This window comes from Nicotiana attenuata, unplaced genomic scaffold (genome assembly GCF_001879085.1).
Source record: "Nicotiana attenuata strain UT unplaced genomic scaffold, NIATTr2, whole genome shotgun sequence".
NCBI lineage: Eukaryota > Viridiplantae > Streptophyta > Magnoliopsida > Solanales > Solanaceae > Nicotiana > Nicotiana attenuata.
This window is the reverse complement of record NW_017670618.1, coordinates 414,424-442,290: the sequence shown is the minus strand read 5'-3', so window position 1 is coordinate 442,290 and position 27,867 is coordinate 414,424. Positions and strand designations below refer to the sequence as shown.

The 27,867-nt window shown below is 40.8% G+C and overlaps 2 protein-coding genes across 3 annotated transcripts; one reads left to right on the top strand and one right to left on the bottom strand.

Annotated features, from left to right (window-relative positions):
• Positions 1-19,822: 19,822 nt before the first annotated feature.
• LOC109241569 lies at positions 19,823-20,975 on the bottom strand. Its single transcript, XM_019408324.1, has 2 exons — positions 20,529-20,975; positions 19,823-20,266 (listed from the first exon to the last, which is right to left on the bottom strand). Exons 1-2 carry the CDS (start codon positions 20,973-20,975, stop codon positions 19,823-19,825), a joined length of 891 nt encoding a protein of 296 aa, XP_019263869.1.
• An 879-nt stretch (positions 20,976-21,854) lies between these two features.
• On the top strand, positions 21,855-27,504 carry LOC109241573. 2 transcript variants are annotated; one of them, XR_002070254.1, is made up of 4 exons: positions 21,855-22,273; positions 23,364-23,509; positions 25,924-26,015; positions 26,248-26,585. XR_002070254.1 is itself a non-coding variant. In XM_019408331.1 (3 exons), exons 1-3 carry the CDS (start codon positions 22,082-22,084, stop codon positions 26,635-26,637), a joined length of 678 nt encoding a protein of 225 aa, XP_019263876.1. In that variant the 5' UTR covers positions 21,855-22,081; the 3' UTR covers positions 26,638-27,504. The 2 variants fall into 2 exon arrangements, 1 of the variants encoding a protein (XP_019263876.1); XM_019408331.1 differs by lacking the exon at positions 25,924-26,015 and having other exon boundaries at positions 23,414-23,509; positions 26,248-27,504.
• Positions 27,505-27,867: the final 363 nt, after the last annotated feature.

Sequence of the window (27,867 nt, the reverse complement as noted above, 5' to 3'; positions counted from 1 at the left end):
TTTTAGGTCAAGAAGATAGTATCAGAACATAGCTGCGCTCGTGGGTTCGAAGTTTGTAGCCATTTTGGGCAATTTTATCTACATTTCATCATTGAATCTTTGTGTTTATCTTAGTAAATAATTAATATGAGTTTATCTTCATCTATTTTTTATTTTTATTCTTTAATTATGAGTAGCTAGACCCATAAGCTAGGGTTGTGGCTCAACCCTAGTGTGGGTAATTGATGGGTCTTGTATTTTAGGGCTAGTTTGACTATGGATGTTTGTTATTTGGGCCAATTTCATGGTTAATTTTTCAATTAGTGGTTGAAAACACTAGTTTGTGTTGAGTTTACTTGAGCTCTTCTTGAGAAAGAGAGCCTGTCTCCGAAAAAGGTCCAACAAGGAATTGGGGCGTACTCAAGAGATTGATAGCCCCAATTAAAGGGTAAAACCAAAACCTCGAGAGAGTAATACCCGACTTGAACCCTAGTTGCTTATGCAAATTTGTATACCCAATTGGTCTTAAGAAAGTCAATTCGGGCAAAATCACTCGAACCACCGAGAGGTGTAGAGTGGGTAAAGTCGTGCAACGGTTATATCATACTCCCCAAATATGTCAAACGTGCCTTAGACTCAAGTACCCGTCAATTGACCACCTAGGTGAAAGTACACTACCCTAGNCTATTTGAACAACTCGTAGCATTTATAACTCTTAGCACAATTTAGTTGCAATTACCATTTGTAGTTTGATAATAATAGAAGTAAACAAAAAACCCCAAAAATGATTAGAAGTGTAATTTGGAACACATACGCAATCCTAAACTAGATAGATACTCAATTCCAATTCTAGCTCTCTGTGGATATCGATCCCGACCCAAAATCGGGTAAAAGCTGCTCCGACCCTCTCTTGCTACTTAATTAGTAGTGTGGAGTAGGCCGCGATCACTTTTGGCACCGTTGCCGGGGAGCTAACAGTTTTGGCTATCTATCTAGTTAGATTTGTGTTTTGTTCTTATTTCCTTCTTTGTTACTAATTTGATTGTGTCAATATAACAGGTACAAAATGGCATTAAATACTAATGACCCTCTTGGAAACGTGAATGCGGGGGAGGAGGTAGATGACAATGGAGATGAAGAGGTGCCTCTTGTACCTCAAGGACAACGTAGAGGCCGCCAGGCCAATGCAAATGACAATATTCCAGACCCTCCTCCGCCACCTCCAAGAGTGGCTCCTAGAGTTCTTCCCAACCAAGGCTATGCAAGTGCTATTGTTCCGCCTGGGATCCGGGCGGGCAATTTTCAAATAACCAACGTGATGCTGACATTATTGGAGCAGCGTGGGTATTTCACAGGTGCTCCCACTCAGAATGCGTACAAACATCTCAAGGGGTTCGTGTATACCTGTTGGGGGAGCAAGCAGACCAATGTGTCCGAAGATGCACTTTGATTGAGGCTTTTCCCATTCTCACTTAGGGGGAAAGCATTGGATTGGCTTGAGCGACTTCCCAACCATTCCATCACAACTTGGGATGAGTTGGCGGATAAGTTCATTGCTAATTTTTTCTCGCTGGGGCACATGGCAGCACTAAGGGATGAGATCTTAGCCCTCAAGCAGGAGCCTACTGAACCATTGCACGAGATTTGGGAGCGATACAGAACTATGGTGAAGGAATGCCCCAATAATGATATGACAAAGGCAATGATACAACAGACCGTCTATCGGGGCATCAATACAACGAATCAGTGCATAGTGAAACAATTGGCTGGGGGAAATTTCATGAAGCTGCCTTATGATGAAGCTTGTGCTATTCTTGATGAAATGGCTGACACATCCTCCGCTTGGCAAAGTAGAGCCAATGTGCCACAGGGTGACCCCACGGTCACTCATTTGCATAAAGAACTACATGACCATGGTCAGGCTATAGCAGAACTTACAACAACAATGAACCAACTAGCAAAGGCATAATTACAACAAGTTCAGAATCCTCACCAAGTAAATGCCATGGAGGGTGTTAACATGCTTGTGAACAATAGAAGACAGAGAGGTCAATAGAACCAAGGGAATTCGGATCAATTTGACAATGATTGTGGTGGATTCCAAGGTGATTGTTATGATGGGCAGAACGAAGAGGTGCAATATATGAATAATTACCAAGGCCAAAGAGGCAATTCTTCCAACCAACAACAACAATGGCGATCTCAGGGCAATTGCGATAACCAACAACAAAGCAACAATAACTAGAACAATCAACAACAAGGGAACAACAATTGGGGAAATCAAAATAACAACCGAAACAATCAGGGAAACTGCGGCAACAACAACAATTGGAGTGGAAACAACAACAACCAAGGTGGATGGAACAATAACCAAGGAAATCAGGGGCAATGCTTTCAAAGGACCCCAATGTACCAACAACCGAGCAACCCACCACCTTTTCCATCCCAGGGTCCTAGTTCATCCAACAATGAAATGGGTAGAATTGAAATGATGTTCAAACAAATGATGAAAAAGAATGCGGATTCCGATGCGTAATTGGCTTCTCACAATACTTCAATTAGGAATTTGGAGGTGCAACTAGGTCAAATCTCTCAATCCTTGAATACATGCCCTAAGGGTGCTCTACCAAGTGATACGGTAGTGAACCCAATGGGTGGGAACAATCATGTTATGGCGGTAACAACAAGGAGTGGACGAGGCGGTGATGTGAATGCCTCCAAACAAAAGCAAGTTTTGGGTGATGAAGTTGAGTTGGAAGAAGATGAAGTTCCTTTGGTGGTTGAGAATGTGGTTGATGAAAATATGAACGAAGAAGTGAGGGTCGATATTCAAGATGCCGAGATGGAAACCCAAAATGACGTGAACCCGTGTAGGGAACACGTAATTGACATTCCGGAGCCGGTTGTGCCAAAAGCCAAGGCACCCTTGCCTAGGCCCCCTCCGCCTTATCTTCAGAGGCTAGCCAAGCGGAAAAATGAGAATCAATTCAAAAAGTTCATTGACATTATGAAGAGCTTATCCTTTAGTGTTCCTTTGGTAGAAGCTTTAGAGCATATGCCTGGCTATGCTAAACTCATGAAAGATTTGGTGACAAAGAAAAGATCCATGGACTGTGAAACTATCAAGATGACCCACCAAGTTAGTTCTAGAGTACATTCAATGGCTCTGAAGTTAGAGGATCCTGGTGCTTTCACTATCCCTTGCGCTATGGGGAGTGCAGATTTTGCTAAAGCATTATGTGATCTTGGGGCAAGCATCAACTTAATGCCCTACTTCTATCTGAAAAAGGACCTGGGACCTACGTCACCTATCCACCGCGGTTGCACAAAATGCACCACGGACCGTGATGGTTTACCACATGAAGCATTGGGGAGAACATCACTGCGGACCACAAGAAAAGCTCTACGACCGCAGTAGGTCACCGCGGACCGCAAGAAATGTAGTGCCGCCGCGGTGACAAACTTCAAAGAACTCCCATTTGTAACTATTCACCACTGCGGACCGCATTGAAATTTTGCCCCCGCATTAAGGCCATTGCGGCCGCGGAAAATGCAATACGGCCGAAGTGCAAACTTTAGAGAGTGCACATTTTTCCAACTTGGTCCTACACTGCATCAAAACTACCCTACACACATCTCAAAACCAGTTAGTCCAAAAGCAAACCCTACACTAAAAAGAAAATCAAAGAAAAACAAAAAGAAAGACACATGGGTTGCCTCCCAAGAAGCGCCCGATTTAACGTCGCGGCACGACGTAGATTACCATCAAATCACTTCAGATGGATCATTGTCACCACGTGGCTGTCATCAATCTTACCAAGATAATGCTTGACTCTGTGCCCATTAACTCTGAAGATCTCACCATTTTTGTTTTTCAAGTCAAGTGCACCAAACGGAGTCACAAGCACCACTTCAAAAGGACCACTCCATTTTGACTTAAGATTTCCTGGAAACAGACGTAACCGAGAATTGAACAAGAGAAAGACATCACCCACTTTGAACTCCTTGCTACGAGCATACTTGTCATGAAGGTACTTCATCTTGTCCTTATACAAGGACGAACTGGAGTAGGCATGGAATCGAAATTCATCAAGTTCATTAAGCTGCTCCACACGAAGGTTTGCTGCCACATCCCATTCAAGATTCAGCTTCCTCAAAGCCCACATGGCCTTGTGCTCTAACTCAATCGGTAGATGGCAAGTTTTCCCAAACACCAGCCGGTACAGAGACATACCAATCGGAGTCTTGTAAGGAGTCCTATAAGCCCATAGAACATCATCCAATTTCTTTGACCAATCAGTCCTATTTGCATTGATCGTTTTTGACAATATACTCTTGATTTCCCTGTTTGAGACTTCAACTTGGCCACTCGCCTGAGGATGATAAGGAGTAGAAACTTTGTGATTGACACCATACTTTGCAAGCAAGGTGTCAAAAGCTATATTTCCAAAATGAGACCACCCCCCCCCCCCCACATCACTTATGATTGCTCGCGGAGTGCCAAACCTAGTAAAAATACACTTCTTAAGAAATGCAACAACACTTTGGGCCTCATTATTGGGTAAAGCCACGGCTTCAACCCACTTCGAAACATAGTCAACTGCCACTAGAATGAAAGTATTGCCACACGAACTAACAAATAGGCCCATGAAATCTATGCCCCACACATCAACAATATCAACTTCGAGAATGGTGTTAAGAGGAATCTCATCCTTCTTCGAAATACCGCATGCTCTTTGACATTCGTCGCATCTCTTCACAAGTTCACTTGCATCTTTGTACAAAGTTGGCCAGTAAAACCCACAACTAAGAACCTTCGAAGCTGTCCTCGCCCCACCATGATGGCCATCATAGGGAGAGGAATGACAAGCCTCTAAGATACTCAATTGCTCCTCCTCAGGGACACACCTTCGGATCACACCGTCAGTGCAGACCTTGAACAAGTATGGCTCATCCCAATAGAACTCCAAACTATCCCGTTTGACCTTCTTCCTTTGGTTAGAAGAGAGCTCACACGGGATTATACCAATCACAAGGAAATTAGCAACGTCCGCAAACCATGGCATATCATTCATCGACACCTAAAGGAGTTGCTCATCAGGAAATGAATCGTTGATCTCTAGGCCATCACGAGGCCTCCCCTCCTCATCCAAGCAGGATAAGTGGTCCGCCACTTGGTTTTCACTACCTTTTCGGTCCACAATCTCCAAATCAAACTCTTGAAGTAACAAGACCCATCGCATCAGCCTAGCTTTGGAATCCTTCTTCGTCATTAAGTATCGAAATGCGGCATGATCGGTATGAACTATGACCTTGGCTCCCATGAGATACGGCCAAATTTTTTCCATTGCGAACAGAATAGCCAACGATTCTTTTTCAGTCACCGTGTAATTCACTTGAGCATCATTCATTGTCTTGCTCGCATAATACACCGGATGAAACATTTTATTCACTCTTTGACCCAAAACCGCCCAACAGCAACATCACTCGCGTCACACATGAGCTCGAAAGGCAAGCTCCAATTGGGTGCAGTAATAATGGGGGTGGTGGTCAACTTGTACTTGAAGAGTTCAAAAGCTGTCATGCATTCCTCATTGAACACGAACTTTGTACCCTTTTCCAAAAGTTTGCACAAAGGATTCACTACCTTCAAAAAGTCTTTGATAAATCTCCGGTAGAACCCCGCATGCCCAAGAGAACTTCTAACCCCCTTGACTGAAGTAGGGGGAGGGAGAGAGCCTTGAAATCACTTCTATTTTAGCTTTGTCCACCTCTATTACATGCTTTGAAATTTTATGGCCAAGGACTATGCCCTCCTCAACCATGAAGTGGCATTTTTTCCAATTGAGCACAAGATTGGTTTCTTTACACTGGACCAACACCCTATCAAGATTCTTCAAGCATTCATCAAATGAGTCGCCCATAACACTAAAGTCATCCATGAACACCTCTAAAATATCTTCCACCATATCGGTAAAAATGGCCATCATACACCGCTGCAATATGGCCGGTGCATTACACAACCCGAATGGCATCCTAGAAAAGGCAAAGGTACCATATGGACAAGTGAAGGTAGTCTTCTCTTGATCTTCTGGAGCAATCAAAATTTGGTTGTTCCCAGAATACCCATCCAAGAAACAGTAGAAGGCACGCCTAGCAAGTCTATCAAGCATCTGGTCAAGAAAAGGCAATGGAAAGTGATCTTTGCGGGTCACTTTGTTCAACTTACGGTAATCCATGCACACCCTCCATCCGGTGACAGTCCTGGTAGGAATCAACTCATTCGGCACATTGGTAACCACGTTCATACCACCCTTCTTCGGCACACAGTGCACCGACGAAGTCCAAGAGCTATCAGAGATGGGGTACACAACCCCGCGTCCAACCAATTGATCACCTCCCTTTTCACAACTTGCTGCATTGCTTCGTTCAACCTCCTTTGATGTTCCAAGGAGGGCTTTGCATCATCTTCAAGAATAATCTTGTGAATACAAAAGGCGGGGCTTATCCCCAAATATCAGCTAAAGTCCATCCAATTGCCTTCTTCTATTTTTGGAGCACTGCCAATGTGACATCTACCTGCATGTTAGTAAGACAAGAGGAAAGAATAACTGGCAAAGTTGAACTAGGGCCTAAGAATTCATACCTGAGGTGTGGAGGCAACGGCTTCAACTCTAACGCGGGAGGTTCCTCGATTGAGGGCTTTGTTAGTGGAGTCTTCCTATTCTCAAGATCCAAAGATAGCTTCCGAGGCTCATAAGAGTAAGAGCCCATTCCATGTAAAGCATTAACACACTCCACCCGGCCTTCATCTTCATTTACATCAAGATTCAACAATACCGCCTCTAGAGGGTCCTCCACATTGATCATTGCACTAGTATCATCAATTATCACTGCCGTGACAAGATCCACGAATGAGCACACTTCAGTACAGTTGGGATGCTTCATTGACTTACACACATGAAAGACCACTTTTTCATCACCCACCCGGAAAGTGAGTTCCCCTACTTCCACATCAACTAAGACCTTCCCAGTAGCAAGGAAAGGTCTTCCAAAATTATAGGCACCTCAAAATCGACCTCACAATCGAGAATCACAAAATTAGATGGCAAGATAAATTTGTCCACCCGGATGAGCACATCATTAATTATACCCAAGAGCCTCCTCATCGATCTATCTGCCATTTGCAATCTCATGGAAGTCGGCCTCGGTTGTCCAATACCCAAAGTCTTGAAAACTCAGTAGGGAATCAAGTTGATACTCGCCCCCAAATTACATAGAGCTTTTGCAAAGTCTGCACTCCCAATAGTGCACGGAATGGTGAAAGCACCGGGATCTTCTAACTTCGGAGCCATTGAATGCACTATAGCACTAACTTGGTGGGTCATCTGGATAGTTTCGCAGTCCATGGATCTTTTCTTTGTCACCAAGTCTTTCATGAATTTAGCGTAACCCGACATTTGCTCTAAACCCTCCACCAAAGGCATATTAATGGATAAGCTCTTCATCATGTCAATGAATTTTTTAAACTGGTTCTCATTTTTCTGCTTCGCGAGCCTTTGAGGATAAGGTGGAGGTGGCCTTGGCAAAGGAGCCTTGGCTTTAGGCACAACCATTTCTGGCATGTCTATTACGTGTTCCCTAGACGGGTTCACGTCATTCTGAGTTTCCACCTCGGTATCTTTGATATCAATCCTCACTTTTTCATTCACGTTCTCATCAATCACATTCTCAACCACCAAAAGGATCTCATCCTCTTGCAACTCAACTTCATCACTCAAAATTTCTTTTTGTTTGGAGGCATTCACATCACCGCCTCATCCAGTTCTTGTAGTTACCGCCATTTCATGCCCGGTATTGTTACCACCCTTCGGGTTAACTACCGTATCACTAGGTAGAGCTCCCTTAGGGCGAGTATTCAAGGATTGTGAGATTTGGCCTAGTTGAACCTCCAAGTTCATGATTGAGGTATTGTGGGATGCCAATTGAGCATCGGAGTCAGCATTCCTTTTCATCATCTGTTCAGACATCATTTCAATTCTCCCCATGTCATTGTTGGATGAACTAGAACCTTGGGATGGGAATGGGGGTGGATTGTTCGGTTGTTGATACATTCGGGGCCTTTGAAAGCCTTGCCCTCGATTTCCCTAATTGTTATTGTTCCAACCACCCTGATTGTTGTTTCCATCCCAGTTGTTGTTGTTGCTGCTCCAGTTACCCTAGTTGTTCTGATTATTATTCTGGTTGCCCCAATTTGGATGTTGGTTGTTGTTCCCCCAATTATTGTGTTGTTGATTTCCCCAATTGTCTTAGGATCTCCATTGTTGTTGTTGGTTGGAAGAATTTACCCTTTGGCCTTGATAGTTGTTCACGTATTGCACTTCTTCATTCTTCTCATCATAACCATCATCTTGGAACCCACCACTGTCTTGGTCATATTGACCCAAACTCCCTTGGTTCTGTTGGCCTCTTTGTCTTCTTTTGTTCACTAGCATATTGACACCCTCCATAGCATTTACTTGTCGAGGAGCTTGAACCTGCTGTAATTGTGCCTTTTCTAACTGGTTCATTGTTGTTGTAAGTTCTGCTATTGCCTGTCCATGATCATGAAGCTTCTTATGCAAGTGAATGACCGTGGGGTCACCCTGTGGCACATTTGCTCTACTTTTCCAAGTGGAGGAAGTGGCCGCCATCTCATCCAATATCTCACACGCTTGATCATACAGTGTGTTCATGAAGTTGCCCCCGGCGAGTTGGTTCACTATGCACTAGTTGGTGGTGTTAACGCCCCGGTAGAAAGTCTGTTGTATCATTGCCTCTATCATATCATTGTTGGGACACTCCTTTACCATAGTCCGGTACCTCTCCCAAATTTCATGCAATGGTTCGTTGCGCTCCTGTTTGAAAGCTAAGATTTCATCCCTCAAAGTTGCCATGTGACCCAGCGAGAAAAATTTTGCAATGAATTTGTCCGCCAACTCATCCCATGTATGGATGGAGTGGTTGGGGAGTCTCTCCAGCCAATCTAATGCCTTCCCTCAAAGAGAGAAAGGGAATAGTCTCAACCACAAGGCATCCTCGGACACGTTCGTTTGCTTGCTCCCCCAGCATGTATCAACAAAACCCTTAAGGTGCTTGTAAGCGTTCTGATCAGGAGCACCTGTGAAATACCCTCGCTGCTCCAACAAGGTCAGCATCACATTGGTAATTTAAAAATTGCCCGCCCGAATCCGGGGTGGGACAATTGCACTAGCATATCCTTGGTTGCGAAGCATGCGAGGCGCCACTCTTAGAGGTGGGGGGAGGGTCTGGAACATTATCATTGGCATTGGCCTGGCGGCCTCTCCTTTGTCCTTGAGGTACAAGAGCCACCTCATCTTCACCGATGTTATCAACCTCCTCCTCCTGGATCACATTTCCAAGAGGGTCATTGTTGTTGTTTGCTGTCATTTTGTACCTGAATTGGCGTCACACACAAATTAGTATCACAGAAGGAAAGAAAAACAATACACAAGACTATTTAGATAGATTGCCAAAACCGTTAGCTCCCTCGCAACGGCGCCAAAAAGTGATCACGTCCAACCCTGCACCACTACAAAGTGGCAAAAGCGGTCGATGCAGCTTTTACCCAAGAAGGTCCGGATCAAATCCATAGAGAGCTAGATTTGTGAATTGGATTCCTATCTAAACTAGCAATGCGTAATGCTCTTAATTACGCTTCCAATCATAATTGTTCGTTTTTTACTTCTAATATTATACTACTGAGATGCTAAATTAAAGTAAGAATAATTGCTTGAGAGGTTTTCTAAATAGGTAACGAGGCACTAGGGAAGTTACTTTCCCCTAGGTGAATACTTGACAGGTTCGAAAGTCTAAGGCAAAGTTGTTATGTTTGGGATCGCGATATAGCCAATGCACGACACTACTCACTCTATACCTCTCGGTAACTTGAGTGACTTTGCCCTAATTGACTTTCTCAAGGCCAATTGGGTGTCGAGATTATGCAAGCAATGTAAGCTCAAGTCGGGTATTAGTATCTCTAGGTTTAACCCTTTAATTGGGGCTATCAATCTCTTGAGTACGCCCCAATTCCTTGTAGGACTGATTACCTAGACTCAAGCTCTCTTTCTCAAGAAGAGCCCGAGTCAAATAGGCACAAATTAGTGTTTGCAACCACTAATCCAACATAGAAAACACTAATCATTCCAAATATCAACCACCCATAAACATCGAAGCCTTAAAACACAAGACCCATCAAATACCCACACTAGGGTTGAACCACAACCCTAGCTAATGGGTCTAGCTACTCATAATATTGGAAGAAAGCAAATAATTAGATGAAGAATAACCCATATAATATGTTTACAAGCTAAGAATTAAAGATTCAATGTTGAACTAGCCACAAAATTACTCAAAATAGGTCCAAAACGACCTTCACGTGCTCAGCTAAAAGTTAGATACCCTAAAAATCTAAAAAAGAACTATTTATACAAGGCTGAATTTTCTGGATAAAAATACCCCTGACGGAGGTACTGCGGACCGCGGAAAATAAACCGCGGCCGCAGTGAGGCTTTTTAGCATCATTTCCCAGGCTCTGAATCGGGCCATCGTAGACCGCATAAAATGCATTGCAGTTGCAGTGGCTTCACTGCGGTCCACACAAAATGGACTGCGGCCGCAGTAGCTTTTAATCTTCTAACTCCCAAGTCTCTGAATCTCCTCACCGAGGACCGCACAAAATGGACTGCGTCCACGGTGAGGCTACTACGGTCCGCACAAAATGGTCTGCGGCCCCTGTGCTTGAACTTCCAAAATTTGCATCTCTCTGATCTTTTCCACCGCGGACCGCAATAAATGGACTGCGGCCGCGGTGGATCTTCTGCGGCTGCAGTGGATTTTATGTTGCAGCAGTGCCTTGCCTTGTTCTTGGTACTTGAGCAAGTTTCACTCCTTTTTGAGCTGATTTTGACTACTTGTCACTTTTTTGACCAAACCCTGCAAACAAGTACAACATGTAAGCCTTTGGGATTATTTGTATACATTTCTAATCAAAACTCAAACAAAAAGGAGTGTAAAATGAACTAGAATCCCTAGTTATCAACCACCACCACCATGGATCATAACAAGGGTTCATATTCAAAGGAACACTCTGAACTTTGAGGCGAAGGGGTGGCAAACCTTTGTCTGCAGCAGACTAGACCCGTGCCAGAATGAGACCTATCTTCCGATTCCATGGGTAGTTCTAGTTGCTTATATCATGGTCGGGTACCCGATCAATGTGGGTGCCATTATATCGGCCAACATCTCTGTGATCGATAGGCAAGCTGACTCATCTTACCCGTATCCCAACATAATTACAGAGTATCTCACGGATGCGGGGGTTGAGCCGAGGGATTATGATACGAAGGTGCGGCCGAAGAAGCCTTTATCATGGTACTCTCTGATGGATGCTAAGAACCAAAATAAGAAGGTTCAGCCTCCTACCACTGCAGGCCAGTCTCACGAGCCAGCTATGGTAGTTGCGGAGGTAGTTGATTGTCCATCCACTTCAGCCAAGCCTTCCTCTAGTGCCGTAGTGATGCCTCTGCTGCCCATGCCTAGTGCTCTAATTTTTGTGCTACGATTCTCCTAGATACTGGCGAGCCTCAACAACTGGATGCAGACAGCCACCGTAAAGTTGTCTGACCTATCTGGTACTATTGCAGCACAGTCATCCATTCAGGCACCTCAGGTTTCATCGACAGTGGAAGATACATGGAAGAAGTTCCTGGAGAACCAGACTACTATCATGAACACTTTGGTACAGCATGGGTCAGCGATTTACGAGCTGGGAAAAGAAGTAAAGAAAATGAGAAAGTCCCAAGCTTCCAAAATGTCAGTTGACAAGCTTCGGAGACAGGTCACCAAGATTGTAGCAGCCGGAGATCTCCCATTTGAGATGTTGATTGATCTAGGTCTTACAGCACCATCCACTCAATTGGCACCAGCTGGCTAGTTTGAGGAGCCAGACCTGGCTGCCGACACTGCCGAGGCAATGCGCCAGATGTTCACCAACCTGTCCACTCCAGAATAGAAGATGATGAGATCCTGCTGGACGAGCCTGAGGGCGGTGACATTGCTGGGGACACATAGATGTCCAAGGAGCCATAGGGAGTCTTCTTCACCCTTTCCATTCCTTTATTCTTATTTTATTAAGCATTTGGGACAATGCTTATTTTTATTTAGGGGGTGGAGTGTATTTGATGATTCAAGTCATTTGGCTTGTACTTAACTTGATACTATATTCTTTTTCTTTCTCATTATGTATATGTTCTCTCTCTTCTCTCGTTATGTATATTCGTTCTGCTTTCAATAGTGTTTGCTTTGTAGCTTTTGTACGTGTATTTCCTTATTAGTTAGTGTTTAATTTGTTAGCTTCTTTTTTATTTAGTAGCTTCTTTTTATGTTTCAGTAGATAATAAACCTTTGGTTTTTTAATACCACAATTCTTTCCAAAGTTAGTTGTTATGTGGACTGGGTTACTCGTCCCAACGATGGATGGCGTGACAACCTTCTTAAGGGAATGAGTCAGTTCTATGTTTAGGTGATAATAGTAGTAGTAATGAATAAAAAGACCTGATTAAGTCAAACTCAAAGAGTCAAACATGCTTCATTTGGCACCAACACATTTAACTACGTGCTTATGGTTAGAGACAAGGATTTTAAAAGGAAATAGATCTACTTAGTGACTTTGTGACTCTTGTGTTGACTTTGATACCATTGGGTGGTCTAATTTGACCATAGTGATCTTGTATCTTGAATGTGGTCATTGTGGGCCCTCGACTCTATCCTCTTTAACAATCTAGTTGCATGAGGGGTGAGATACTTTGTTGCTAGTTCAAGTACCTGTGCGGAAGGTCAAGAACTTTTTCCGAATGTGTTTTAAGGCAAAATCTTAAGTTTTGCTTGGCTTGAGAAGTGATTCTGTGCTCTCCTTGGACCGTTTGAGTGTTCTATTGCCTACCAAAGATGTCATCCCTAGTCAAACCCTTCGAGCCTTTAGCCTTTCTCATTTGAAAACCATGTTACAAGCCTTTACCCGTTCTATCTGACCCTCTCTTGGCACCCGAGCTTTCCTTAACACTCATGTGAAATGAATGGCTAAAAACATAAGTTTGGGGAAGAGACAAGGAAATTGAAAAGAGGTATTAAGGCACAAAAAAAAAGAAAAGAAATGATGAGAAGGAAAGGAAAAGAAAAGAAAAGAACAAAAAGAGAAATGAAAAAAATGGATAAGTGAAAGAGTTGAAGGGATTCAAAGAAAGACAGTGATCCCAAAAATGGGAGAAATATAAATGTAATGATCATGAAAGAGTGATGTTAAGTCTCTCTAGTCCCCCAAGGAAAATAAAATACCTCGAGGAATCGGCAAATTGTGAGCCCACAATTGAAAGATGGAGTGCTTAAGGAATCTTTTTTTTTCTTTTTTTTCTTTGGTAGTTAGGTGTTATTTTTGTCCCAACTTGATTTGAAGTGTGCTATAGGGCTGAGTGTGATTTACAAGAATTGTGGACAAAAATTTGGCTAAGTGTTGCAAGAATTGCAGACTGCAGTTGATTTGTGTGGACCACACAATTATGGGCGTTGTAGCAAAAGAGCAATGCGGCCGTATAATTATCTTGCGGGCCGCACAAATGAGAGGTTAAAAATACCAACTCTCTGAGGTTTAGCCTGTTAGAGAAGAGGTCTTTTTGTGGTCGCATGGGAAATCTGCGACCGCATAGGAAATCTGCAGCCGCACATGAAATTATGCAGACCGCAGATAAGATGCTGAGTTAAGGTCACGAGGTAACAAAGTGCATGAAATTGTGCGGTCGCACTCGCCCTTCTTTCCCTTTGATCACTCTTGAGCGACAATTTCTATCGAAATATTTGGAGAGGCACAACCCAGCTATATTGAGACAGTTCAGGGCACGAAAGGGATGGATGTGGTTCACCCAGAATGTAGTGGATGCAAAAGAATACCTTGTCTACGAATATGCCAATGTGCTTACATAAATAAAGGGACGAAGGTGACCAAAGTACGCAACCTCAAGGTGAGGTTTGATCAACATACGCTAAACACGTACTTGGGATTTAAGGATGTTGAGCCGAAGGAGTATTTGGAGAAGTGCACGTTTAGCTGAGGTTATAGCACCACCAGGTCTACCACCACCATGGATTGCTTCCGGGGTTCCCATTCAGCGAACACTTTGAGTTTTGAGGCAAAGGGGTGGCAGATATTTGTTTGCAGCAGGTTGGATCCAAGCCAGAATGAGACTCACTTTCCCATCCCTCGGGCAGTGCTTGTGGCTACCATCATGGTTGGTTTCCCAATTAATGTGGGTGTCGTGATGTCAGCCAACATCTCTTTTATAGCTCATCCTACTCGTATCCCAACACTATTACATAATATCTTACCGATGCAAAGGTAGAGCCGAGGGATTTTGACACAAAGGTGAAGCCAAAGAAGCCTTTTGATTGGTGTTTACTTATGGATGCGAGCAACCCGAAGAAGAAAGTCCAGCCTCCTACCACCACATGGCAATCTAATGAGCCAGCCATGGTAGTTTCTGAGACAGTTGATGTTCCATCCACTTTGGCCGAGCCTTCCTCCAGTGCCGCAGTTATGCCTCTGCCATCATCCACAACCCCTACTACGGACTCATGCCACAGGTCCCACCTTAGCTTTGAGGCTAGTGCCCATGCCTACTGGCCCACTATCTGCGCTGCGAGTCTCCCAGACATTGGCGAGTCTCTACATTTGGATGCAGACAGCTATTGCAAAGCTGTCTGACTTGTCCAGTACTGTTGCAGCACAATCCACTTCTCAGGCATCTCAGGTTCCCTCGACTAATGATGAGACACTGAAGAATCTCTTGGAGAACCAGAAAACGATCATGGCTACCTCGGTACAACACATGTCGGTGATTGAAGAGTTGGGAAAGGAATTAAAATAGATGAGGAAGTCCTAGGAGTCCTAGGCTAGTAAGAAGTCAGTGGATAAGCTCCATAGAGAGGTGAACGGAATTGCTACAGTTGGAGACCTTCCCTTTGACATGTTGCTTGACCCACACCAGTCTTCCCCAGATCCTTCTACCTTATCTGCATCGGTAGCACCAGCTGGCCAGTGTGAAGAGCCAGACCTTGTTACCGACACTATTGAGGCAGCGTGTGAGATGTTCGCCAACCAGCCACACCTAGAGTTGAGGATGATGAGATCCAGTTGGCTGATCCGGAGGGCAATGACATTGCTGGGGACACAGAGATGTCCAAGGAGCCATAGAGAGTTTTCTTCACCCTTTCCTCTTTTACTCTTATTTTGCTAAGCATTGGGGACAATGCTTACTTTTTTCGGGGGGGGGGGGGGGTGTGGAGTTTATTTGACACATTTGGTACAATTTGATTAATTTGGCATGTAATAATTTGATGATACTTTTTCTTTTTCTTATTTGTATTTAACTATCCTTTCTCTCTCTTACTATGTATATTTATTCTATCTTTAGTAGTTTTGCTCATTAGCATCTTTATCTTTGTTTTTGCTTACTAGCTCCTTTATCTTTTCCATATTAGTTCTTTTTTTGTTAAGTAGCTTCTTTTTATGTTTTAGTAGATAATAAGCCTTTGGTTTCTTAACGCCACGATTCTTTCCAAAGGTAATTGTTGTGTGAATCGGGTGACTTGTCCCAACGATGAATGGCGTGATAACCTTCTTAAGGAATGAGTATATTTTTTTGTGTTTAGGTAATAATAATAGTAGTAAAGAATAAAAGACCTAATTAAGTCATGCTCGAAGAGTCAACCATGCTTCATTTGGTACCAACACTCTTAACTACGTGCTTATGGTTGAGACAAGGTTTTGAAAAGAAATAGCTCTAGTTAGTGACTTTGTGACTCTTTAGTTGACTTTGGTAATCATCGAATGGTTTAATTGGACTATAGTGATCTTTAAACTTGTAGGTTCTCGACTCTATCCTCTTTTACAATTTAATTGCGTGAAGGCTGAGATGAATTGTTTCTAGTCCAAGTATCCATGCGAAGGGTCTATAACTTGCCCCGAATGTGTTTCAAGGCGAAATCCTAAGTTTTTGTTTGGTTTAAGAAGTTATTGTAGGCTTTCCTTGCACGGTTGAACTTTCTATTCCCCACCAGTGTCATTATCCCTAGTCAACCCCTTTGAGCCTCTAGCCTTTCTCATTTGATAACCATGTTATAAGCCTTTACTCGTTTTTTCATGACCTTCTCTTGGCACCCGAACTTTCCTTAACACTCTTGTGAAACAAATGGCCTAAAACATAAGTTTGGGGGAGAGTATCAAGGTACAAAAAGAGAAAAGAAATAATCTCTATAAAAGAGAAGGCAAGAAAAGAAAGGAACAAAAAGAAAAATGCAAAATGTGAATAAGTGGAAAGGTTGAATGGATTCAAAAAGAGGTAATGATCCCAAGCATTGAGAAATCAAAAAGGTAGAAAAAGAATGAAATGAACAAGAAATAGTGATGTTAAGTCTCTCTAGTCCCCCAATGAAAAGAAAGTGCCTCTAAGAACTGGAAATTGTGAGCCGAGAAATGAAAGATAGAGTGCTTAAAGAAAGGTGTAACCACTTACCCATACGGTATCCTACCCTAACCCAAAAGCTTTCATTATATCCCAACAGAAGTCCTGTCTCAAATCGAGTGAGCTTACATTACTGGAAATCTACATGAGGGTCAAGCCTATGGTACTTGAAGTCGTACTTGTGACATTCTCTTGTGAGAGATGTGTGAGCCTTTCAAGAATCTTCCGATTGAGTGCAAATTTCTTATGTGAGCTTGGTAAATGGAAAGTAGAGGAGGAAGAGTTTGGAGTCCATCATGTCCTGCATGATAGAACAAGAGTCCTTGATGAGTAAAGTCAATTCTTGAAGCTCGAATGTCACATTAGAGCTATATGTACATGACTATTTGACTTGTCTCCTTGTTGATAATACATGAGTAGTCTGGGTAATTATTGGTCCCAACTGTTGTGTGAATGGCTCACTTGTGACTCGCTGAAATGAAAATTAACTTTAGGAGGTGGGAACTAATTCATTTGCATGAGGACAAGCAAAGACTTAAGTTTGTGGGAGTTTATAAGTGGGGATTTTGACTACTTATTAGCACCTTTGTTCTTTTGTTTTAGTCCGAAAGTATTTATTAATATTCCTGAAACTAATGAAATTGTGCAAATTGCAGGAACGTTGGAAGTTTGGGCTCACATGATGAAATCCGACTCAAAAAGGAGTGTTCCGAAGCACAAGGCAATAAAGGGCGCAGAAGCAAAGGATAACGATCCGCAGAAGGATTACTGTGGCCGCAGAAGAAATTGCGGACCGCAGAATTCCATCTGCGGCCGCAAACCAAGCGAAAGAACCCAACAAGATTTTGACCAATGTGGCACATGAATTGTGTGACCGTAAAACAGGGTATGCACTAACAAATGATTCCAAGATCAGAGAGTGTGCAAAAGACCAAGTCCTGGAGCCTTGCTGAAGTGTGGACCGCACAAGAATTGTGCGGCCGCAGAAGTTGCTTCGCAGCCGCAATCCAGAAATATACGACTACAGAATCCAAGCTCTTGTCAACTGAAGAAATCTGCGGACCGCACATGGAATTGTGCGGCCACAGAACCTCCCGGGGGGCAGCCATGTATTACGAGATTAGGCGATCAGAGAATGTCAATTATTAATTAATAATAAAAGAGGTATCGAATCTTTGCTTTAACAACTTTCAAAGTTGCACTAGCATTAGCAGGAGGAGGAGCACTAGTAGAAAGAACCTCTCTCAGATGTCCATAAAGATGTTATCCAAGTTATTCAAAAGGAAGTCGATAAAGATTCATCCCCTGCTCTTAGCGCTAGCTCTTTATGCCTGGCACTGAAGAAGAAAGATCAGATGCGCCAACTCTGCTCTTTGCATGTTTTCATGAATCATTGGACAATGTTTGCGACGTGAATCGAGGCTAGGTACGACCGATTTCTATTGAATTAGCCCCAATTTCTATAATAATGTTTATCAGAATCGCTAGTTGTAATAGATCCGCAAGGGAGAAGAAGGCTATTTGTCAGCAAATTTTGGCCTACTATAAATAGACGAGTTTCATAATTTTAGATCAAGTTTTGAAGAAAAAGCTGTGGTAGCCGTTACCTTTTGCTAGTTTAGGAAGTTGGTGATTATTTCAGTGTTTTATCATTATATTTTATCATTTTAATATTTTATTATGATTTTAATTATCTTTTCTTCTTTATTTTCTTCAATTTCCATTATGAGTAGCTAGATTCTTACTAGGGTTGTGATTCAACCCTAGTGTATAAACCTTTTGGGTATTTAATATAATGCTTGTTTATGATTGGGTGTTTATTATTTAGCTTAGTTTATGCTTCAACTTTAGAATTAATGGTTGCAAACATTTCATCCATGCCTTTTTGACTTAGTCTCTACTTGAGAAAGAGAGACCTAGTCTAAGATAACTTGGCTAACAAGGAATTGGACTAAGTTTGATTGGCCTAATTAAAGGATTCAAACTAGAGATAGTAAGAACCTAACTTGAGCTCATATCAACTATTTTGTTTGATACCCATTTGTACTTGAGAAAGCCAAATTGGGCAAAACAATTTTTTGACCGAGAGGTATTGAGTGGGTAATGTAGAGTTGAGAGCTATAATACAGCTCAATCAACAAAATAAGTATTAACGTCTTTGTCCCATTAGGCGAACACCTAGGTTATGGTCACATCCCTAGGCTTTTAAACTATTTGGAAAAAAACAAAAACAATCGTTCATTTCTAGTTTATTTTACATAACTTACAATTTTTAGAGTAATAGTAGAAATAGAAATGAAAACTCATTGTGGAAGTGCAAATTTAGTTAATCCATTCTCTTTCTTCTAGTATATACTCATAACACCCCTTATAACTCCCTGTGGATTCAACCCCGACTCATAGTTGGTAATTTATATTGCATATGACCGTATCATATCTCTTATCGAGGTGTGTTGTGGACGTCGTCATATACCTATCATGTATGCATGAGACCACGCAAAATATCAACATTATATTCAAGAAATTCAATAAAGCTAGACCTGAGCTCGGGGTGTAGTCCTGTCCCCAAGTGGAATTTTCTTTCACAGAACTTTTCTAACAATGCAACTTGTTCAAGCTCTTCCGCTATGGATTTTATTGCATCCGTCTCTTCTGGTACCGGGAAATATCTCGGCACCTGATAAGAGTTTGACGCTTTTTCCCCCTATCTAACTTCATTCGATTTGAGAGCCGGCACAGGTTGTTGTAGTTGCTATGCCATGTGCTCCTTCCCTTTACTACTGGAGACCGAAATTGCATTCATCTTCTTGCTGCCGGTTGGTCTCCCTTATTTGTTTGCTTCCTTCGGCATTGGGAATTTAAGCAACTGATGATACGTTGATGGTCCAGCTCTCTTCTCATGCAACCATGGTCTTCTCAAAATAATATTATATCACATATCACCGTCCACCACTTCAAAAAGGGTAATTTTCATCACTTATTCGGCGTACGTGGGCAGCAAGATCTCTCCTCGGGTTGTCACACTTGCGAGGTTGAATCCGATGACGCGTTTTATAGCCGGAATTATTCTTTTGGTGAGTTTGGCTTTTTCCAGTACCCTCCATTGTATGATATTGGCGAAACATCCTGCATTCACTGGAACACGTGTGATTTTAAAATCTAATACATTTAAAGGAATTACCATTGCATCGTCGTATGGTAGAAACAATCCGTCTACGTCCTCCTCCGTGAAATTGATGTCGTGTTGAGAAACTTCCCGAAGTCTCTTGCTATGGGTTATTGATATCTTCATCTTTTTTGCTGCGAGAAGGTGACTCTATTGATCTCGTTCCCCCCCCCCCCTCCCCGAAGATCATGTTGATCGTCTGGCATGGGGGATAATCCCCTCCTTTTGATGGTTTTGCGTTATCACAGTTGCGACCGTAATTATTCTTGGCCCGGTCACTTAAGAATTCTCTGAGATGTCCGTTCTTCAATAGTGTCGCCACTTCTTCACGCAGATGTTGGCAGTCCCCAGTCCGGTGGCCATCCGTTCCATAATACTTGCACCACAAATTGGGATCCCTCTGGCTGGGCTTGAACCTCCTCGGCTTCGAGAATCGTGCTTCTTTAATGATCCTTATAGCTGATACCAACTCTACTACACTGAAGTTGAAGTTGTATTCTGATAGCCTGGGGTAGGAAGGATCCCGTGTATCTGATGTTTCTTTATCCTGCAATGATCTATTGTTTCAACTGCGATCAGTTCTTCTATCGATAAAGAACCTGCCTGCCGACCGAAAACCTCTATTGTGTCATTCATCCCGTTCGTAAGTTAGAAACTGGCCCCTCGAAGATCGTCTATCTGTGTCGAAATTGTCTTTTGATTTTTCTTTATTCTTCTCTCGTCCCTTTGTCGAAGACAAGAAGCCAATCTGATCATCTTCAATCCTTATCTTATTCGTACCGGTTGTGGACATCCGCCTAAGTCATTACTTGGAACTCGAGCAAGCTTTCCTTCAATTTCTGGGAAGCGTCTAAACTTCTAGGATTCAGACCCTTGGTGAATGCTTCATCTGCCCATTCATCCGGAACAACCGGGAGCAACATCCTCTCCTTCTGGAACTGAGTGACGAATTCTCGCAGCAATTCAAACTCTCCTTGTGCAATTCTGAATATGTTAGGCTTTCGAGCCTGCACCTTTCTGGCACCGGCATGAGCCTTAATAAAAGAGTCTGTGAGCATCTCAAAGGAATTTATGGAATGCTCGGGTAACAGCAAATACCACGTCAAAGATCCCCTTGTGAGAGTCTCTCCAAATTTCTTCAGCAAAATAGATTCAATCTCGTGGAGAGCTAAATCATTCCCCTTAACCGTTGTTGTATAGGTGGTAATATGCTCCTGAGGATCTGAAGTTCCATCATACTTTGGCACGTCGGGCATTTTAACCTGCTTCAGGATTCATTCTGGTGTCGCGCTCGGTTTGTATGGCAACTAAGTATACTTCTTCGAGTCTGGCCCTTTCAACACCGGTGGTGTGCCCGAGATTTAGTCCATGCAGGCGTTCACTTCCATCATGAACCATAGGAGTTTTCTCTTGAAGGGATCATTCTCGTTGTTGGGATCGAATCTGCTCAACCTCGCCCCTGGGGGTGGTGTTGTTGACCCTCTACGTTGTTTGATTTGAAAGAGCGTCGGGAGGCACTGGACCTTGTCTATTCGCGTTATTGGAATCCCCTGATAACGCCTACTTCAACTTCGTCATAACCTTATCCTGCCGTGTGAGGTGGCCTAGAATGATCACTTGTTGCTCTTGTAAGACCCTTACCGCATCAACAACATGCTCCTCTTCAGCATCATCGGGAGTTGCCTCCCGAACATGTCGCGGATACCGCCTGTCATGGACCGGCGTGCCACCGTTTCCCTCATTGTGGGTGTCACTGACTGAATCCTCATGATGAGGCTGGTCTCCGTGAGCCTCAAGATTGTTTATGTTGTTAACACCATTATCTGCTATTTTCTGTGATCATTTTCTAAGACAAATAATCAAAACACGTTAGTAAAAAAGGCAATTCACTACTAGAAATTGGGCCTATGGGAACAGTTTGTTGGCAACGGTTGATATAACCGTTGCTATAGATGGTCTATTGCAACACTTGTAACCATTGCGTAGGGTAAGGATCCTGTTGAGACATTTTTGTAAGTAAACCGTTGCAGTAATGTTAGAACCGTTCCATTAGTCTTTTCTACAGCCACGGTTTTCAAAACCGTCACAATAGGTATATCTATGAAAACGGTTATCTTAAAATAAAATCTATTGGGATGGTTCAGATTCCTTCCTTATTTTCCGGCTTCTATTTTTCGCAAAACCCCAACCTTTTGAGTGGAGTTATTTTTTCTTTTTAGTTGCTAATATTTCTAAGCCTGATGAGAGACAAAGTAGTACTCTAAGACCTTTTGTTGCTAAGTCCAAATCGATAGTTGAATCCAAATTATAGCATCTTGATATAACACTCCTAAAGAAGAATCCATCGTTTTGAAGCGACAATATGGAGGTATATTCTGCCTTTAGAGGTCACAAATTTGGACTTCTAAAGAACATACCTTTTTCTTCTATCGCTAGGTCCCATTTCGCTGGTAAAGATCGCCGATCTGGGCTGCCAAAGAACTCATTAGTTTCTTGCACAACTAGGTCTATTATTGATCAAAGCCAAACCCATTTCACATTTAGCTCCTTTCGGGTTAGTGATTTTCATATTTACTGCAGTTTTCTTTTTGGGGTTTTGGGGGTTTCTCCTAATTTGTTCAATTTTTTCTCATCTAAATAGTTAGTAGACTTACTGGATTATCTCTTCCTACTCCGTGTGTAAAACGATTTTGAATACCCAATTTTCTGTGAGTGAGTTATTTGCTTGGTTGTATGCTAAAATTGTGCTTACTCAAATATGTCATGCATATTAACTATTCGACGAAATGCCGACCCAATAGCAGTGGTTACTCAAATCTTATTTTTTTCCTTGAATGTATCTCGATTTACAAATATTGATATGTAAGCCTGAATGCAATCTTGATGCTCTGTTCTCTTTATATGTTAATCTATTAGGAAGAAGAGATATTGACGAATATTAAGCTTTAGTGACCTTATTTTATTCGTGGTTGACCAAATAAGATATTATTAGTTATAGTTCATTTGGAAGTTGTACTCGTTTTAGTCTTTGAATTATTTAGTTGGTGGCTATATCATCTTTTCATTCGGAATAAATCCAAGAGTAGTTCCTTTTTTTGGAACTGGAATATGTCATTAATCATCTAGAAATAGAAATTAGAATTGCATATTGCAATTTCTACTGAAGGTTTCATGATTTGTCAAAGTCGAAGTTTACCTTGATGCTTTTTTAAACTTTGAAAGATTAAAAAATGTACACTTATTATGAGTATATGACAAAGAGAAAAGATGAGTTCTATCTATTGGGGGTAATGTCTGGTTTAACTTTATTTTTCTCAGATTTGAACAAGGAGGCTTGAAATGGTCCTTTTTATATGTTGAAATGGTGTGATTTACCTTTTCACTTCATTCATATAAGTTTTATTGAGCTTAGATATCTTCTCAATCATATTTGGTTTCTCTGATTTGTAATCGATTAGTTTGGAATCATGGGGATTTGCTTGTTCCTAAATCCTAGTTACAGTTACATGGAGCCTAATAGAAAGTAATACTGAAAGGAGCATTTTTTGGACATTATGGCCGGGGACTTTATGGTAAATTTAAAAAGTCATGTTTCTAACTTGTAGTTTATTGTATATTTTTATGTACAACATCATTGGCTATAGTGGAATCAAATGCTATCGAATTTGTGCTAAGGCATTTTGGTAGCAAACAGGCACAACCAGTAGTGCAAGAATCTGCAACTAAGGGCATTTTACAGAGGTTACCTGTTGGCCATTTGCATAGTTTTGGATTCAAGATTATCTCAAAGGTACTATACTACTATCTCCTTTGTTTTTCTAATTTTGGGTCTATCCCATTGTCCCTTTCTTTTGCGGAATTGGTAATTTGTAGTTTCTACTTAAGGTTCGCTACTTCTCTTGATTTAATTAATAGATAAAAAGATCGCTAAAAATATCATTCTTGAAGAACTAGTTGACTGTTTTGGTTATAACACAAATAGAATCTGTATGTGTTCTTCACTGTGGATCTTAATGTGTTGTCCTAGTTGTGAAGTGAAGGAAATTTATGGTTGATTTATATTGTTTTGTGTGAATTTGTAGTTGTTCATTAATAAGTACAAAATTACCAGTCACTGCTTTGCAAAGTCTCCGGGCCTTCAGCTTCAAACTTAAACAAAAGCTTCCACTTACATATTTTCAAAAATATCCTTGAAAGCTCAGGAGCAAAACCATTTAGAGTAGAAAAGATCATTAAAATTTAGAAGGATAATGATAATTGTTCCAACATATCACAAAACCGTTGCAATATATCATGGAAAACGTCGCAATAGACTAAGAAAATCTCTGGTATAATGGTACCACAATAGTTTATAACCGCTCCAATACCGAAAATCGTTCCCATAGATGGAACAATGGTAGTAGTTCCATAACCGTTACAATATCCCTCTATGGAGACGGTTTTGAAACCGTTACAAATAACCGTTCCAATTGACTTATTGTAACGCTAGATCCCGAAACGGTTCCAAATTAGTGTCAGTATCCATACAGGGACGGTTAATATATCTATTGCCACGGTTTTGGAAGGGTTGCCATAGGCTTAATTTCTAGTAGTGACAAGGATCAACTTAATTACTGGGCGCCAAATTATTTACCGGTAAAATGGTATAATTGAATTTATACTTGGTTTATAGACAACTGAACTAATTCGATCCTAAAATAATAAAATAATTGATGAACACGCAATACTTAGCCTTGAAGTGAAGATAAAATCATAGAAATAGTAATTTCGGGAGCAGAGCTTCCGAGCACAACAGTAATGAAATCAAGGAATAAGAAGATAAAATTGTATAAAGCTTTGAATCGATTATATCATAAATTTCCCAGAAAAAGTCGTGATCCTTACAATGATAACAGAGCTCACTATTTATAGTTGCACCTAGGAAATAAGGTCCTAGAATCATGTCCTTTAATGTCAATCATGAGGGCCATTGAAAAAGGTGTAATGGTGAGCATAAATGCCAATTTTCTTGTAACGGGCAGTGCACCAAATGTTGTGAAATATTCTCTATTAAATGCTACCAGGCGGCGGGTATTTATTGCATCTTTACGAGTGTCATTCCTTCCGGTAATAAACAGAACAGTTGTCTTCGGTCTTAACTATCCTCTGCCTTCGGTGCCATGTGTCACCCTCTTATGCAATTACTTAACATAGCATATTTTACCCTATACATAACTGTGTATAATCAGTCCCCAATTTATGTATATCGGCTAGAAAAAGTAAATGATAAATTGGTCCTGCTATTTGTGTAAAGGTCCTTTTTTTTTTTGTATAATACAAATTTCGAATCGTCTACTCTGACAGCTTGTTTGGATGGTTGTTACCCATTGTATTGTATCGTATTGTTACATTAAATACGATGTTTGTTTTGATTGTAACTTAAATTTTATTGTATCGTATCGTTAAATTCGTCGTTACGTAACGACGAAATGTGTCACTTTATGTAACGACCGATTTGCTGTGGTCGCGTCGTTACCTTGTCTTTTTCTCTCAATCTCACATTTCATTATTATTAAATAATTTTATTTTATCATTTACCATACCATTTTATAAAATAATTTTACTCTGTATCATAATTTTTCTTTATAATATTGCAAGTTTATTCTTCATATTGCTGATGCGAGATATCATGAAACGATGGCAAACGACACAATCTATCCAAACATTGTATTTATCAAACAATACAATACAGTACAATACGATACATTATGAAACGATATGTAACAACCATCCAAACAAGCTGTGAAGATCTCTATGTTAAATTATTTTACTTGGAAAACATGAGATATTGGGTTTGTTTCGAATATTTCTACCAAAAAGAAAATCTTTTCCTTGTTGAGGTCATTTTTCAGTGTTTTTGTTACCTTAAAGATGCATGAATTTTTCTTTTTTCAAAAAAAATATTCCCACCAAATGGAGGAAAATGATCTACTCCCTTTTGGGCGAAAGCGTCCTTCGCAAATGTCCCCATTCTATAAGAGGAATTTACATAGAATACAACTCTTTAAAGACTTATTTATATTTTCTACAACTGCTTTAATAAAATTACTTTTAGTACAACTTATTTTAGAATCATACAACTTTTTAATTCCTAAAATCTCTCCTTGATATTCTCTCACTGAGAAATATCTCTTTTTGATTTCATAATTGCTCATCGATTGGAAGAAAGAATACCTCGTATGTTGGGATGGAAGGTTGAATACAAACCAAGGTATAGCCTAGTTTCAAAGCACATTGCGAAGATGAGAACTGATAAGGTATATTTTTCCATTGTTATTATTGATATGTATCTGAGGTATACTATTAGTAAATATTGTATATAATATATTATATAACATATACATATATTACAGTATGGTATATAACTATACAATACTACATATCTGAGTGAGTATGATGTCTCCTATTTCACATAGCTTTTTTAGAATTAATTTGTGATTAGTTGTTGTATATTATTTATGATATAAATTTTGCTCTCTCCTTTTTTAGTTGTACTTGAAGAATATTTCTCCTACTGAATTGGAGAAGGAAATTATGATAAAGGATGTGTTATTTCTCGCGAATGGGCCGGAGAAGGAGAATACAAGGGATACAACTGATAAGGTGATGCGGAATGAGAAGGTGGATGAAGATGCAACCGGGAATGAGAATGTGATTGAAGATGTGAAAGAAAAATGTAATAAGAAAGAGAATATGAATGAGCAGACTAATTCGAGGGGGGAGCTGAATGTGAAGGAGAAAGAGTTGCTGATGGAAAGGGAGGTATTTGATGAAACTTATATTAAAAGATTCAACACTTATGTTGATTGTTCCTCTCCTCCGCGTCATATATTTGACAAACATATCAGAGATAGTGGTAACCTAATAAGTTTATATTGATAATTAATAACTCACAAATTAGAGAATATTTAGGGTCTAAATACCTAAATATACGCTTACCAAATATCCTAGAAAAGTTCCATACGTTAAGGATCTGATGACATTCACCTTAAATAGGGGATATTACCTTATTTTTAGATTATATATATAATATATATGTTGTACAATTTGTAATTCAAAACGAGGTTGTATATTATGGAATATTTTTCAAATCCTTAAGTAATTATGAAAATTCTCATTCTATAACACATGTAGAAATTATTGTCATATTTTAGCCTCAAAATGTCTTCACTTTACCATGCTTATTATCTATCATATATTACACCTTGTACGATTATTACGTGCCAAACGCAGGAAAATGATCGAAAAATTATTTTCCAAAAGTAAAATATTTTCCATTGAAATATTTTCTCCAACTCTATTCACTGGTGTAATTATTCCTTATCATTTAGTCAGGTCTTAGGCAGGAAATGCAAAACAAGGCAAGACATCATTAGTTTTGTGAACGGCAGGGCTAAGAACGGACATTATAGGAGCTAAAAATCAAGTGTAGCATGATGTGGGAGTGTCAATTGGATGAAGCGTTGGGAAGGATTAACTTCTTATTCAAGTGTCACATTATTTCTTCGTCAAAAATCAAATCATCCAAACTCTCTAAATTCCAATGTTCTTGAGTACCAATAAATCGTGGCCCGACGGTCAATGGAGTACTATATTGTATACGGTCGAAACTAGCTTCGTCCATTGTTTGTCCACTCGAGGATGAAATATGGCAGGTCAAAGCTCGAGCTTGGGTTATATCGAACCAAGGCACAAAAGTAGCGTCGAGCTCGTGACCCAGAGACCGAACAAGATCGAGATCGAGCAAGATCGAGACCAAACAAGATCGAGACCGAGCAAGATCGAGGGAAACTTACGAGCCAAATAACGGAAAGCCAAAATATCCGCAATCGGTCGAGGATCACGGCGGAAATCTCGGCATGTATCAAGAAGAAGCCGATTAATTAGCATATCATGAGATTTTTTACCTTGAATAGAATTGTACCAAAAGTAGAACACCTTCACTATATAAAGGGGGGTTCTGATCATTTGTAGGACACATTGTAACATGCAAAGAAAGCAATACACTGATCATTTCTAGTTTTATCATCTTGTTGCCAAGTTCTAATACTAGTCGAGACATTTCTTGGCTCGAGGGTGACCAAACTCAGAAGCTAAGGCTGTTCAATT